Consider the following 16,585-nt stretch of genomic DNA (forward strand, 5'->3'; position numbering starts at 1 on the left):
TCACTGCCTTTTGGTTGCTGTAAAATGATGCTCCCATGGTGCCCAGTGAACAACACAAAATGAGCTTTATCCCAAACAGTCCAGTTTCGAGCTCTGAGGGGATTTTTCAGGTCGTGTTTCTTATTGTGGCAAGTAACTAATAGTCCGCAATACATTTTCAGATGCTCTGCTGTGACTTGGGGAGAATGAATATTATTTTCCACTGAGTTGTGCTTTTTTTGGGGTGTGTTGGGAGAATACAAATGAGTCCCATGAAATTATGAATTGATTTAAGATAATCTTTTGATCAAATCAGCTCAAGGTAACTTTGTACTGGTCGCCTTGACCTGGCAATGGGAATGTTTTGATTCAACTTTTTATTCCTAAATAAACAAAAGCAGTTAAGGCCTTTAGAGCTTTAAACTGAATTCAGATGTTAAATTGGAAATCAGAGTTAGAGAAGAGGGGGAAGAACAAGCACTCATTACCACTTTGATAAAACAGCCTGAAGCAGCTGATAGTGTGAGCAACGTTGTTTCTCTAGGATAATGGTGGACAGTAGTAAGGAGACAGAGTCCTGGTAGAGAGCTGCCACTGACCAAATCTCTTATCTTCTTAGACACTACATCTTCTACTCTCCCTAAACGCAGGATAGGGACGTCAGTCCAGGAAGAGACAGGGACAAGGATGAAGACCTGAAAATTCCCGAAAAATGTTTGGCCAGTTAACAAGACACTCCCTTTTATTAGTAATGATAATCATTGGCTATCATTAAGCACTTAATGAGTGTCAGATTCTCCTAACAAGAGTAGAGTATAGAACTCAGAATTCACTTTAATCTTCATAAAAGCTTCGTGGGGTAGGAATCATATAACAAATTAGGAACTTAATAAATAAGGAAATAAATGAGGAAGTCGAGACATAGAGAGGTTAAAAACTTTACCCAATTGTTTACCTAGTAAGTGGTACAGAGATACGATCTAAACCTCAGTTGTCTGGCTTGAGGGGCCATCCCTAACTTCTCTGTTTTTCTTCAAATAAATAGGCTTTTCTTCAGATTCAATAAGTCTTCTGTTCCACTGCTTAAAGAAGTTGGTCCCCTGGATGAAACCACAGGATGGTTTCATCAAACTAATTTCTCTCGATACCTCATGGACACAACAACAAACCACAAAATATTGGATCAGGTGTTTGGCTTGGCAATTCTTAGACAAGTTCAACCCTTGCTGCCTCTATCCATTCTTGCTGGGACAGGTAAAAACGCTTAGAGATTTAGAATAGGTGTTACGAACACCAGCAACAGAGAGACCACAGTTGCTGCTAAACATCCTACAGTGTGTAAGACCCTCAACGAGAACTATCCGGCACCAAATGTTTCTAATATTTAGAAACCCTAGGATCAAATGACTGCTGTTACTTCAACACAGCCATAGAATTTAGCCGTTCACTTGGTTGGAAAAATGGCTCACTTGTTTAGAGTAGATGTTGCTCTTACAAAGGATCAGGGTTCAATTCTCAGTACCTACGTGGTGGCTCACAACCATCTGTAATTCCAGTCGCAAGATATCTGACACTCTTTTCTGACCTTTGCTAGTACCAGGTAAACAATGCGATGTACATCAATACATGCCAACAAGACATTTACACACATAAAAGAAATAAACAAATCTAAAAAGAAAATAAATAGAAGTTAGCTACTCATAACCTTTTGTACCAAATTCTAACTTCCATAGCTAAGCACTGGAGTAAGTCTCTAAGATTAAAAAAAAACAAAAAAAAACAAAACAAAACAAAAAAAAACAGTAAGATAGTCTCTTCTCTCAAAGAAATTACACAAGCCATATGGAGTCCTTCACTCTAAAGTGTAGTATCCTAAATTTAGAAGAAGAAAAAATAGCAGATTAAAACAGAATTAATGCCCATCTCCATTGCTCGTGCTCTCTTTATGTGTAACAAAGGTCCCCTGCTTTACACGATTGTTAAGACCTCTGGCTGTCTGGGTACTATGGATGTGGAATTTTCATGTTAACATTAGTGGTAAAATAGATGTTGCTGTTGGTCTGCCCAAAAGGGTTGGAAAAACAGAAGCAGCATTCACCACCTGCACGATCTTCACCCAGTGACTGCCATGGGGACCCTTGCCTTAAAAGTAACCCAGGTCTCAACTGGGCAGCATACTAGAGATGCCCTTCTCCCTTGAATCTTGCCCTCTGCAACAGGGCAGAAGAGCAGGAGTGCTGGCCCTGCTCCTTGCTGGCTGTAGCAATGCTTAGTGGTGTGTGGGTGCAAGAGAGCTGGCAGACTTACCGACTCAACTCCCACCCAGGCCTAGATCCAGGGCTCTGAGTTGGCCCACCCCAACATCTACCCTATCTATGAACTGCTTGAGTGAGTGAAGGGTCTGGTCCTACATATCCAGAGCTTGCAGGATTTTCACACAGGGCAACAACAGGACATCTGAGAGGAGTCACAGGATCAATATTGATAGTGTAACAGAAGCCAGAGGCCTCAAACCAGACCAATGACTCATTGCAGTGAACATTTGCAAGTAAAGAAGTGTAGAGAAAAGGGTATACTGTGGAACATGCTGTGACCCACTACAGTTTCCAACAAGAGACAAGATCTTTTCTTTATGAGGAGGTTGCAAAGACAGAGAGTAGATATGAAGGAGCAGGAAGATGGGTGGGATTGAAGTGCATGATATGAAATTAATATAGAATCAATAAAAAAATTTTTTAAAAGTGACTCAGGTCTGTTGTGCATTTTCTGCTCTACAGCTTCCTTGTTGGATCTGGTAGAATCTTGTATCCATTTGAAGCCCTCAGCTAACTGTTCCAGTTCCTGCCTGTAAACCTCCATGTTTGCCACCACGGTGATAATGGACTAAACGTATGAAACTGTAAGCAAGCCCTCAATTAAATACTTTCTTTTATAAGAGCTGCCTTGGTCATAGTGTTTCTTCATAGCAATAGAATAGTGACTAAGTCATTCCTTCAAAGCCATCAGCCTTCTGAGATAGACTCTTAGATATCACAATGTAACTGTAATTTTCGCATCTATCCCAGGACCTACAGGCCTGTGATGGTGGTGCCATTTTCTATTGGTTAAGAATATACCACAGACCCAGTCTCCATACTCAAGGGGCAGGAATTATGTAAAGTTGGAAAAAGGAAGCAAGAATCTCAGATCTTTAGGTGTGTCAGCTATAAGTCCTACAAATGTGTGTATCATCTCTAAAATTGTAATTTCATTTATTGCTTTGTGACAGTCTTCAGTGAAAAAAATCAGTATCATTCTCCATCAGCAGAAGATAATTGAAGAAGCATCCTGGGAAAAATCACACAAACAGAATAAAACCTAGAGTAAAAATAAGTATAAAGAAATTGAAGATATAAATATGAGGTCATTTAATCCTCTTATCAATTCATGAAGCACTGTCTTGCCTTCAAGATCAAATGTACGAAACTGTGATTCATAACGCCTCTGTCATGACTACCCTGAGAGTCTAATCCACAATTACCAGAGGCCAAAATTGCATATGAACTACAGTTTGGAGGGTTCCCTGCTTTGCTATCAATCCTAATTTTCTTAGTTTCCTTTCTACCTAGAACCCTAGCTGTCCTTCTGGTCAACCTCATCAACCTCCTTGACTTTGATATTCATGCCTAACCTTCCTAGTCTGAGCAAAATTACTATTTGGTTTAAATATGTGAAAAATAAATCTCAATAATCGCATTTCTATGATCATTTCAAGGAGAAATATATAATAAATTCAGTCCTGAGCGTGCACATATTTCTGTATTTATTGCAGTCAGATATTTTTATCCTTAGAGATTGGTGAACTCAGAAACTGTTTTGACCAGCTTCTTTATTTTCTACATCTTAGTTTTAAAATGTTATTGATAATATAAAATTGAAATTATTATTATTACTGTTGTTGTTGTTGTTGTTATATGTGAGTGTACATGCCCTGGCTTTCCCATAGAGGTCAGAAGATAATTTGTGGGAGTTGGTTCTCTCCTACCACTTTGTGGGTTCTAGGGATTGAACTCAGGTGCCTTTAACGTTGAGTCAACTCACTGCTCTGCATTTTAGGTTGAAAAGCTTTCTATACTTATCACTTTGGAGGGTAGTGTTCTTAAGTGTGACTCTGGGGATGGGCTATTGTGCATGAAGTGAAGGCTTGGTTAGCTATGAGCCCAGAGCACATAGTATCTGTGTGCACATAAGGGAAGGGCAATGCTGTGGGAGGAACTTCTGGTCATTCTTCTCCTACTCTTCAAACACACCCCTCCACACATCATCTCCCTTTCCTCTTCCCACACCAATGTCCCCTTGCAAGTGGACACACAGACAAGCATAAAGGCAATGCTTTTTTCCCCATCATAAATGAAAAAGAACTCTCTCTTGATTAGATTTCTCTGCTGGGCATTGGACCGGAAGAACCGGAAAGAGCTGCTTGGATTTGTTGTTTCTGTGTTTCTTACTCCCAGCCTAAGCTGCAGCTGAAATCGCTTGGCCTTGGCTTAGGCCTTGGCTTTTGATTGGCAGCCCGCAGTCCTTGGCCATACTGTATGAAGCTGCTTACCAAGCCCTGTGTAGGAAAGACAGGAACTCAACGGTCTGTGGTTGTGGTCGGGACCCTTTTGTATCTTGGGCTTAATATCCACAGGCTTTAAAGAGGCCCTGATGAACTTGGCCTGTGTGGTCACTGCCTTTAATTGTTTGCATGTTCCTCAGAAACTTGGGGTTGACTCTCTTCAGAAGAGATCCCTGTTTTTGTGACTAGACTTTCTTGATGTCATTTCTGTGCCATTTTGGAGCCTGGTTGAGTGTGTTGTAGTTCTCAGGTTTGGTGACGTCTAAGTAGTGCCCTGCAGCTGCCAAAGCAGCTAGGATCTGAAAATCCTTCAGTGCTCATTTCATCTCCACTTCTCCAGAGAAACATCTTTCCTGGGTCACTTAGACCACGCTGTGACTCCCGTTTCATCTGATCTTCTTTACGCCCCACGCCAACAGGAGCACCATGGTCTGTGTCTACCTCCCTTCTGAAATATTTTTGCCCATGTAACACAGCCCCGGGTTTTCTTTCTATTTTCCTTTAGATTCCTTCTGTGTTCTTGCTCTTGGCTCACCTTCACCCTCCACATTTGAAACATGCGTGTGTCCTTTGGGCCTCTTCTTTTTGTCGCCATTTTTTGAGGTGATCTTTTCCAAGTACACACCTCTAGCCTGGACCTCTTCTCAAACTCTGAACTGTTATCTGATGTCTCTACTGGAGTGTCAACAAGTATACAAAGAGTCTACTATTTCCCACATCTCTGTAAATGAAACTCCTTTATTTTGGTTTTTTGGATAAATGATGTAGCATAAGGTGGAGTGTCTCTCTCTCACTCCCTCCATCTCTCCCTCCCTTTTCCTCTACTTTACCTATCTCTCTCTATATATATATGGGGAGATGTGTTTCTCTAGACATCTGATGCCCATAGATAGATAGATAGATAGATAGATAGATAGATAGATAAGGATGGATGGATAGATAGATAGATAGATAGATAGGGATGGATGGATGGATAGATAGATAGATAGATAGATAGATAGATAGATAGATAGATAGATAGGGATGGATAGATAGGTAGATAGATAGATAGATAGATAGATAGGGATGGATGGATGGATGGATAGATAGATAGATAGATAGATAGATAGATAGGGATGGATAGATAGGTAGATAGATAGATAGATAGATAGATAGATAGATAGATAGATAGGGATGGGTGGATGGATAGATAGATAGATAGATAGATAGATAGGGATGGATAGATAGATAGATAGATAGAGATAGATAGATAGGGATGGATAGATAGATAGGTAGATAGATAGATAGAGATAGATAGATAGATAGATAGATAGATAGATAGATAGATAGATAGATATCGTAGAACTCATAATGTAGGCCAGGCCAGATCAGACTGACCTTGAACTCACAAAGATCCACTTGCCTCTCCCTCCCACTTGCTGGGATTAAAGGTGTGTGCTACCATGCCCTGTTGACTTTTCCCCAAACTATTTATTCAACCTGTTTGCATTTTGAACATCTCTGCATTTGAGCCCGATCACTATGCTTTCCAGTAATCACTTGCCAAGCAACCATCTCTTCCTTAGATATTTAAAACAAGTCTTCTAGATTTGCCACCATGCTAGCCTTCCCCCAGCCTGTTCTCATCAGAGCAGGCAGCCAGGGTGAGTTCAAGGAACTCACTGTAGTCTCCTGTTGAACTGTTTTCATGGCTTCCCAGGTCACTGGGATGAAAGCTAAACTCTTCACCAGCTGCTAAGCTCCAGCATCACTGGGCTTCCAGGTCTTTTTGCTGGTAAAATAGCTAACCATCTTTTGAACTGTTCTGTTTACTCTATTTAGATCCTCAGGCTTTCCTCAATGTTCCAGATGTGTTTCTGTCTCAAAACTTTTGCCCTTGCTGTTCTGTTTGTCTGGAAGAGAGGCCTACCTTTGACAACTTCTAGAAAATTCCAGGCCCCTTTCAACATATCCTTTCCTTCTCTTGCAGGCATTTCACATATTAGCTTATTTGTGCTTGGTTTGATTCTTCTGTAATCAATAACTCTTGTCTTTCTTTATTCATTGGTGAATTCCTAGGACTCAGAGCAGGGCCTGTCACAGGGTGAATGTACAATATTTGTTGGATGAATGAATCTCATCCAGATGGTTTGATTTATACAATTAGAATTATTATATAATGGTTTGATAATAGGGGCCTACTCTCGTGTCCCACATGACTGATGGAGCCAGGAGAGGGGAGTGTTTCATGAACACAATGGTTCCTAACACATTCTAAGGATTTCAAGGTATCCATGACTTAAGTAATAATTTAAAGGAGAAGATATGTCCTTACAAGTGACAATTCAAAAACACACAGCAAAGAACCAAGAAGAAAGAGAATTAGATACGAAACTTTAAATTAATAACCCGAACATAATTTTAAGATGCAAAAAGTAAATGAACTTGGGCTTACTCTTTCTTTGACAACGTTGCTAAATATTGCTTTCTCTGGATTAATGTGAGATTATTGTTATTGAACATTAAAGACCCACGGTGTCAAACACTTACTTGCTAGTTAGACCTTGACAAAGGTTTAAAGATGAAATTTTTATCTGATGTCCTCACCTGTATCAAGAATGAAAGGTTTTCACTTGTTCAGTGTGTGCATATGTTTATGCATATGGATGGACATGGTCAATGTTGCTGTTTCCTCAGTCACTGTCCACTTATCTTTTGAGACGGGGTCTCTTAGCAAGCTTCTAGCCCTCCACTTAGTTATTGGCTAGATTAACTGGCCAGCAAGTTCTGGGGTTTCTGTTCCCTCCGCCATCAACATTGGGGTAACAGACACACAGACGTGGTCAGCTTTTTACACGACTGCAGGGGATTTGAACTCAGGTCCTCAGGCTTGCACAGCAAGCCTATTCCCCAACCCCAAAGATTCTCCAGTGTTTCTAGACACCCGATGTTTAGAGGAGAGTAGTTAAACTGAACTACAGAGACTGTCTTTATCCATTTGGAAACTCAAACCTCATTCTGAAGTAGCCTTTTCATAATGCTGGATATTATGGGGACAAAGATACTAATGATACTGGTCATTCATAAGATACACTCGGTGTCAGTCATTTCAGATGTGCACAGATTCCCTTTTTCATGCTTCATTTTGTGTATTATAATGGGCTGAAGTAACTCCTGGAGGCCAAAATTACTGTTAAAATGGTTGTCTCTCTGCTACAACTGTTGGTAAAGCATTTGATTTCCAAAAAAGCACTTCTGATGATATTCAAGTCTGATACCACAACATAAATGCACATGCCACTGAGGAACATTTGACTTCAGTTACGACTTCCCAGTGCCCTTAGGCAAGCTGACCTGCAAACATCTCTTTTCTCACTGAGCTGGCTGAGGACTCGGGGATGCAGAGAGAGCAGAGCTGCTTCATTAGAGACAGGCACCACCTGCGTAGACTGTGGGCGTCAGGGCAAGACTGGAGCTGGAGGCTGCTAGGAAAATAAAGGCTCCCCAAAGAGGCCTGTCTGTCTGCTGGCCGTATAGAAAGGACTGCACGGAAAATTACCAGGAAGGAAGCTGCAATCCAGGGGAGGAAAATAGGCAATGAGAAAAAAATGCTTAGGGTGTTTGATTTTTAAGTTTTGCTATATGGTAATAATTTTTCCACCTATTTTTTTTCTGATACACACAGAAATGAATACCTAGCTGGGCACATATTTAAAAATTATAACAAACAAAATTAACTAGTATACTACCAAATCACACAGGCAAGACACCCATTCATGTCGTGAATACACATCCCAGCATGCCACAACTGAGCAGGCTCCACAAGCCTCAGCTGTGGGATCCACTGCTCGCAGCTGAATACCAGAGTGCAGATGCTGGAGACGCACGGAAGACTGCTGTGCAAGTTTAGTACTATTTATCTGGAAAAGGATTAGTCCTTTTGCATTCGAATGAACAGCTCATGAAATGAGCTATGCAGAGGAAGCCCTGGGAATGGGAAGAACTGTCCTGAAGCTTAAAATACCAATATATTTCATTAATTGCATGGAGCTCTCTCTTTTGATAGGCATCAAACTTTTTAACAAAGTCAGAAGGGACTTTCATTATTTCAGACTATGTGGATGTTATATTCTTTCTTCTCTCCCCTCCCATATAAAAATCCTGCCATCTAGAAGTAAGGCTTTGGGACAAAGCAATGTCTTTTAAGAATGAATATAATGTGCTATGCTCAGTGGGACCACATAGGAAAGCTTTTCAGGATCCCCACAAAGACACTGAAAAGACGACACTTAATTCAGTTTGCTGTGCCAGGTTAAAACGCAACCTGAAGGGCTTTTGAGCAAACTGGCCCCACTCTCCTGGGATAGGAACCGATTCTCCTTAGGCATCCCACCATCTTCCCAATTTCTCGCTGGAGACGTTCCAGAAAAATGCTGCTTCCTTACAGAAAATGCTCAAGGGATGAGGTCAGTTCCAGAAAAATGCTGTTTCCTTATGGAAAATGTTCAAAGGATGAGGTCAGTCTACCAGGCCTGGGAAAGTCCCATGTCCCCTCCACCTCTCAAGATGAACACAACCAGTGTGGGCGTAAAATGCCTCAACCGCTTGATGCCTCAAAGCAATGAAAACCTGGCTGTCTGACTTCAGTGATCTATCCCTCAGCCTTGAGCGACACAGTAGACATTCCAATTTGTCAGGATGTTTTTCTTATTGATGACATGAGCTTCATAGAACGTGCAGGGGAATCTTAAGAGTTACATAACTCAGCTACCAGGGACACGTATGCACACAGTGCTGAATGCACATAAGCCTCCTGGGGATTATTACGAGAGTCTTGGCAGAGTCTCCTGTTTATTTAGTTCTTCAGCAAAACTCTTCATGCAGGGAGGACAGGGTGGGAGTAGGGGTTGAAGGAAGCTAACAGTTGAGCTGGGAATCCTGTAAGAAATAATCTGAATGTTTTTTTTTAAAAACTAGAATCATTTTAAGAAATTCTATTTGAGTGGTTTCTCCCCGTCCCCCAAATAACCAATCTCTTCTTGTGTGCCAGGATGCCCATGTTCTTTATGGTTCTGAAAATGTAACCATGGCCTCCAGAGGGGGCTGATAGCATTCCATTCAAAGGTTTCTTTACCACACGTGAGCGGAACACTCTGTTATATACACAGAACGGCAGTGGAGTGGGACGTCAGATAAGTAATGAGAGCTTAGAACAACCCAGTTACTCAGAACAGAATACTTTGTCATGAAGTCATTTGATATTTAAATACTCTAAATGGCAAGTTGTGCTCCAAAATCCTAAGAGTTGTGACATTGAACACTGAAATTGGAGAAAGTAATTAAATTGTTCTGTTAACATGCTAAGGGCTCATTTAAAAATTTGATTGTTAATGTCTATATATGTTTGTACCCATGTGTTCGTGTGTGTGTGTGTGTGTGTGTGTGTGTGTGTGTGTGTGTGTGTGCGTGTGCGTGCAGGTGCGCGCGCGCATTCCCATACAAGAAAACTCTTTACCTCTTTCTCCATCTGTAATCCTTCTGCTCTAATATTTCTTTCAAACACTTCTCTCTTTTCAGTCTGAGGGTTGGATTTTCTGTACACAAGGATGTAGTCAATTCGACATTTTCCGTCTCTAAAGTAAAGTCCATTTGATTTGTTTCGTTCTCGCACTTTCTGCATACAAAGAGAAAGAGACCGGTTCAAGCCATTCCTGAGCCTGAGCTTCAGGTGAGCAAAGTTAAAGAACTAGAACTGAATGAAATTTGGTTAAAACATAGACGTGAGTTAGAAGCTCATGTTCATAAAATGAAATATGAAAACAAGGAACAATAAAAGTTGAAGGTGCATTATAGAAAAAGGGCAAACCATTGTGAGACATCTGAAGGTAGCAGGTGTTGACAAAGGTCTGAGGGCCGTTATAGTCTACTGATGAGAGTGAAAACTGAGACACTAACTTTGGAAACCATATTGGCATTGATCTCGTAAAAGTGAACATTTGCATAACATAAAACCCTAGAGGAACTCTTGGCAAGGCAACTTGGAGATGTAGATAAATATTTATAGCAGCATTGTTCATAACAATAAAAAACTTTAAAATGAGGATCCACTCAGGTAGATATAATAAGTTATATATAATAAGTGGCTAAATACAGTGTGCACTGGATATATACTCTGTTAAATACTATTATGCAACAGTGAGAATAAATGCACGTGAGTTGTATTGAAAATTTTCTACAGGAAAATAACAAGCCAAAGAATAACACAATTTTCGTGAAAGAAAATAAATTTCTATTTCTACATTACATGTAGTAAGAACACTGGGAGGACAGTGGCCTGGAAGGGTCAAAAGCTGCATCTCAGGTAGCTGCAATAGGCCTAGCAATATTCTTGTTCTGTTTTTCTCCTGATTATTTGCCCACACTAAAAACAAAACAAAACAAAACAAACAAAAACTATTTTAAAGGCTGGGTGTGATAATGCCCAGTGCTTGGGAGGCACAGACAGGGAGATCTCTGTGAATTCAAAGCTAGTCTGGTCTACATGGCAAGTTCTAGGCCACACAGGGCTACACAGACTCTGTCTCAAGAGAGAGATAGAGGTAGAGAGATAGAGGTAGAGAGAGAGAGATAGAAGTAGATAGATAGATAGATAGATAGATAGATAGATAGACAGATAGATAGACAGACAGACTCACATACCCACACATAGAAAAGAAAACTATTTTACCTTGTTATCTTTTCATACATGTGTCAATACAAGCATAGAGGATGCTTAAGACAAAACAGTGCACATCCTTCTATTTGCATGCACTCTGATATTCATTTTCCATTGCATTAAAAAGCAATAACAAGTTAGCAATGCTGATTAGGCATATAACTTGAAAAGTGTCTTTCTCATTCATAGATTGGATGATAGTTTGAGGTGTTCTTTTTGATATTAAGCTTGCAACTTCTACCAAACTCATACTCATTATTTTATAACAATCAAGAAAGAGGATGAATGAATTGGCTTTTCACCCAGGCTCCTTAGACGGTAGGGCCAGCCCTAAAGGAGAGCATTGAGTCTGGACTGCTCCAGCTGGGGCCAAGTGTCTCAGGCTAATAGATTTCTGAACTGAGTCTGCAAATCCAGCCAAGTGGAAATGGGATGCCTGTCTTCTCTTGACCATAGAATACATCACTTTTCAAAAACCCTATACAGAAAACGTGTGAACCTTCCACATGCTAGAATCCCATCCATTCTCAAGCACCATGCATGCAACTTCACCCCCAAAACAGCCTGGGTCAGGAGGAATGGAAGGCCTACGTCCCATGATACAGCACGGACAACTTCAGTTGGTAACTACTGTTAGACTCTCGCTTTACAAGACCCTTGGGAGCCAACCTGGAGATGCTCCTATTAACAACGATTTACCAGATAGGGAAAGCAGCACCTGTCTTTCATAGCAGAGCATTGTATTAAGGTAGGAATACAGTTCAGTGATGGGGTGTTGCTTAGAATCATGGGGCCCTGGGTTCAATTCTGAATGCTGTACTCAATAGAACAACAAAACAACAACCACCACCACCACAACAACCACAACCACAACAACAGCAAGGCTCTTCTCAAGAGTACCAGGAAGAAACCTGGCTCTGACTGAGCAGTGCTACCTGTGGCACAGCCCTGACCTTTGTGAAACTGCCATTTCTCTGGAAGAGAAATAAATTAGTGGCCTTTTGAGGTCCTTTCAATGACCCTTCATGAAGCTTCATGTACAAAGTGTTTAGAGATGACGAACAACTGATTTTTTTCTTAAAGAGAAATGGGTGAGGTGGGGGGTAGACTGTGTTATTTGTGGGAGAGGCCTGTGAAACTTGGTGGATGTTACTAATTTCCACTGTTTAAGGGTGTCATCCTTTCATCGTGTAACTGTCTAGAAGAGTAACAGTGTTAGGAATTTCTCTGTGGCATGTACTCAAAGGAAACCTTAAACCTCATTGAGCCTAAACGATAGTGAACATCCCACAAAATACCATTTCTCCCCTAGAATGGCACATGACCAGATGGATCTATGTTCAACCACAAGGAAGCCTCCCATTGACAGGGGCAAGTACGAACTCAGAGAGGCCTCAGATGACACCATGGCCTGAAAAAACCGGTGCGTTTTACATGGCATGTTTGTGTGATCAGGAGTTTCTACTAGGAAATTCATCTTTGTCAAGTGTCTTTTTATTAGTTAGGGATACCTAGACTGCATTAAAAAATGATGGGAATTCATGGAAATCTTCCTCTGCATACATTAAATGTCTCTATATGGGAGATAGCAAGTGCTTGATTAACTTTTCAGTTCTGAGCACGTGTCCATTTCAGATCTTTGAAATGTGCTATGACCACCTAGCTGCACAGACCTCTGACCCCTGCCTCTGCTTCCTGGGAACCTGCAGTTTGATGGGATTTGATTCTGAATGGTCTGCCGGGATGCCGTACAGAATCCCACCTGAAGCATTATGTACGTCGGGAAGTCATGCAAACCCTTACCTCTCCCCCTGCTTCCAGTCTGCTGGTGTCCTCCGACGTACTGGTCAGATTTCCAGGGTGAAGGAGAGAATCATCGTCTTTGCACGGGCTGTTGACAGCCTCTAGTTCATCAAAAAAAATGTTGACATCCTTGGCCACTAGAAGCAAAGCACATACATTAAAGTCGACTAAGAAGCTGGACTGGACACCAGCGCAGTGAGAGGAGGCATCTCCCTCTGGCTTCCCATGCACACATTGCTTCAACGACACCCTGAGTGACGGGTGCATCCCCTCTTAAGAGGAAAAAATGTCAGATGTAAAACCCGTTTGACCAAATGGGTGGCATTAGGTAAGACAATGGAGGTAAAACACCTTCATGTCACAAACATAATTTGTCTTCTAGAATAACAAGAGGTGATTTACTCAGATTGCCTTTCTATAACTGTTTAAAGAAAGGCCCTTTCATTTAAAACTCCCGAGGATGGGGTTGGGGATTTAGCTCAGTGGTAGAGCGCTTGCCTAGCAAGCGCAAGACCCTGGGTTCGGTCCCCAGCTCAAAAAAAAAAAAAAAAAAAAAAAAGAGGATTCACTCTCTAGGTTGGAAGGTGAGCTGTGCTTTCTTAGTGCTATATTTTCTCACTTAAGAGCCATATCCGTTGACAAGGCAACGCATAAAAGTGCCACTTGCTTGGCTTAGTGACCTTTATTTCTTCCTGTATCATTTCTCTAGTAAATTTAAGAGTGCAGCATGCAGTGAGATTTCCTGCCTTCTTTCTTTCTCTAATGATGAATTGAAAGGAATAATTCATTCAGAAGCTCCCCCTGTAGACTATTTATGTTAATGACCCAAGAATACACAAAGAACTATATGTCAGCATTCTAGGGGGAGACCAGGAAGTTCAAATACACCCTGCAGCACACCACAAAAAAAGCTGAGTGCCACCGGAGGAGTGGACATCCAGTCCTCTTATTCACCACCTCAAATTATAGCCCCACTATAATGTTTTTTTTTTTTAAATTTTGATGCTTTAAAAGTGGTGTATAATTTGCCAGAAGTTGCTGCATAAAATGATTCGTGGGAGACTGGATTCGAATATCCATTCTTTCATTCATAAATGTTTTAGACAAGCTCACATGGTGTGTCAAGGGTTCAGGTGTGTTAGGCCTATTCCAGTGACTAAGAGTGATGTGGTTCTTTGCCTTTATGGAAAAAGGAAAGAGACTAAATAAATGCAAACAACAACTAGTTAAAAAAGAAAGAAAGAAAGAACAGAGTCTGGCACAGAGAAAAAGATAATCTATGTATTCGGGGTGTCCTGGTTCTAAAACTGTAGCCAAGCATGTGGCTTTATACAGATCATTCGTCATTTCGAGTCTTTCTCTTATAAAACAAAATGGATAGGAACTAGGGATAAAGATAACATTCATGGCTCATTGAGATAGGCTCAATCAATACCAACCTATGAGGCTGACCCCATGAATATGTTCCTTAGCACCAATAAAGGATGCCAGGTGTGTTTATATAAAGGATCGTAAATGGAGGACTCTTCCTGCATTACGTGAAATCCCACGGCAGTCAGAATCAGAGAGAGGAAGTGGAAAGTGCTTTGCTGCTGGTTTTGAAGACAAAGGCCAGGACCATGGACCTCAGCAAGCAGGTGGCCTCTAGAAGACAGAAACACTAACAATGCAGACTCCAGCAGGAGTGCAGGTACCGCCACCTTGGTTTCCAGTTCTGACTTCTACAGCCTCGGATCACAGATGTGTTATTTGAAGATACCAAGCATGTGGTAATTAGCATATCAGTGCTGACAAATGTAGTCACCATTGGCATTTAGACTACAGAGAAGAAAACATCATAGTCCTTCCACGGAGCCAGGCTCAAAGGCTGAAGAGGCTAAGTTTTTTAAACACGCAACATGTGCAGTGTTTCATAGACAGATTGTCTGGCCACCCTGGATAGAGAAGCTCCCCCTTCTGTAAGCACATTCTTCCCACTATTTATTTCTTTCCCAGCACTGAACACAGTCTGGAATTACCTTCTTTACTCATGTTTATGTATGTATTAGTAATTTACCTTGTCAAAATTCAAGTTCCACAGGGCAGAGACCCCGCTGTTATTTACAGATCTACTGAGAACCTGACACCGAGTCAGTCCTCAAGACACGCTTGTTAAATGATGTGATGCGGACTGTTAGGTGGTGTGGGTTGTGGTCTAGTGACATATAAGAATATCCTAGGACCCCATTCAGGACTTTTATGTATAACCAGCACTTCACAGCTTCAAGTAGACAGTGATTAAATGGCAGGAAGTTACCAATTAGGTTTGAGTGATAGGACAAAATGTGTTTTAACAAAGTCCCAGGCCTGCTGGCTATTTCAAACACATGGTTGGATGAATTTGTGCTTTTGTTTCCTAGAGCTGGAAATCTCTTAGACTTCTTACCATTCTTTGGATATTGAAGGCGTGTGTCTTAAAGGCTTGCTCTCTTAGCTTCTCCTGTTAGGAAATTACAGAAACTTTAATATGCTGGACCCAGCAGGAGGTGTTCTAGTCACAGGGAGCCTTTTGTCTGTTTTTTAAATTCTAGCCAAGAGTCCAGAGAGGCTTTACTCTGACACCCACTCCCTGTTAGGAATGGACTGCCTTAGCACAGGGCCAAAAGCAATAGGGCCAGTCACCTGTGTATTGAAGCCTTCAAAACCATGAGCCCGAACAACCGTTTTCTGTCTGTAAGTTGATTGCCTTGGGTATTGCATTAAGTCCACTCTGGATTCTCCCAGATGACCCATGTGAAGAGAGGGAGAGGGAAAAGGAGAGGGGAGGACCCAGTGCAGCAGCCAGGAGGGCCAAAGAGTAGACAAAAGGGGCAAGCAACCAAAATGGTTGAATTCTATAGTGAAGGGCAGTTGGGGGAAGGGCAGTCCAGCCCCTGGGCTGGAGAAGTCTAGGGTAGGGGTGGGGTATGCCAGCGATGGGAGGGGCCCTTGTAACAGGTAGGGACGGAGGGATGGCAAGGAGATGCTGGCACCCAGGTCAGCTTTGGTACTTTAAATAGACACCTGGGCCATTTATCTAAGACCTAACACTACCCAAACTGTACGTGGATGATAACCTTATCATTCACCTTTAAGCTTAGACTCCTATACAGTCACAGCCATGGGCACAATTCATCCAAATTGCTTGTGAGGAAGCAGCGGTGGGCCTTAGTTCCCACGGAGTCTTCACACACATTTGAGCATTCACACTTAGAGGCGGTCATTTTCCCATTCTCTTTCATTTTCCTTTTTTTTTCTTCAGGTATCACTGGCTGATTTTAGTCAAATTTACAGTCAGAGTTGGGAGTAAAATGAAAGATAGTAAAAAAATATTTGGAAAACCAAAAATGGTCTGAGTAAAGGTGCAGCTAAAATGGATGCCTTTGCTAAAGAGATGAAGGCCGCCAAGAAGACGCTAAGAGTAGTGCACCTGGATGATAGGAAAGACGCGTGGAGGCACTTTCAGACACTGGCTTCTGATACAGTGGCCC

At 41.5% G+C, this 16,585-nt stretch overlaps 1 protein-coding gene across 11 annotated transcripts in view; it reads right to left on the reverse strand.

Annotated features, from left to right (window-relative positions):
• Ano4 (anoctamin 4) overlaps positions 1-16,585 on the reverse strand; it is a 409,423-nt gene that overhangs the window by 153,285 nt on the left and 239,553 nt on the right. For 9 of the 11 annotated variants that reach the window (NM_001106778.2, NM_001395725.1, XM_039078690.2 and 6 more), the window contains 2 exons: positions 13,077-13,213; positions 10,074-10,232 (listed from right to left, as the gene is read on the reverse strand). Coding sequence is in view for 8 of the 11 variants with exons in the window: in NM_001395725.1 (NP_001382654.1) it covers positions 10,074-10,232; positions 13,077-13,213 (296 nt within the window). In the remaining 3 variants the exon portion in view is untranslated. Of the gene's footprint in view, positions 1-10,073; positions 10,233-13,076; positions 13,214-16,585 lie in introns of those variants that run through there. The other 2 variants (XM_039078692.2, XM_008765230.4) reach the window with 2 other exon arrangements.

Source organism: Rattus norvegicus, chromosome 7, assembly GCF_036323735.1.
Source record: "Rattus norvegicus strain BN/NHsdMcwi chromosome 7, GRCr8, whole genome shotgun sequence".
Taxonomy (NCBI): domain Eukaryota; kingdom Metazoa; phylum Chordata; class Mammalia; order Rodentia; family Muridae; genus Rattus; species Rattus norvegicus.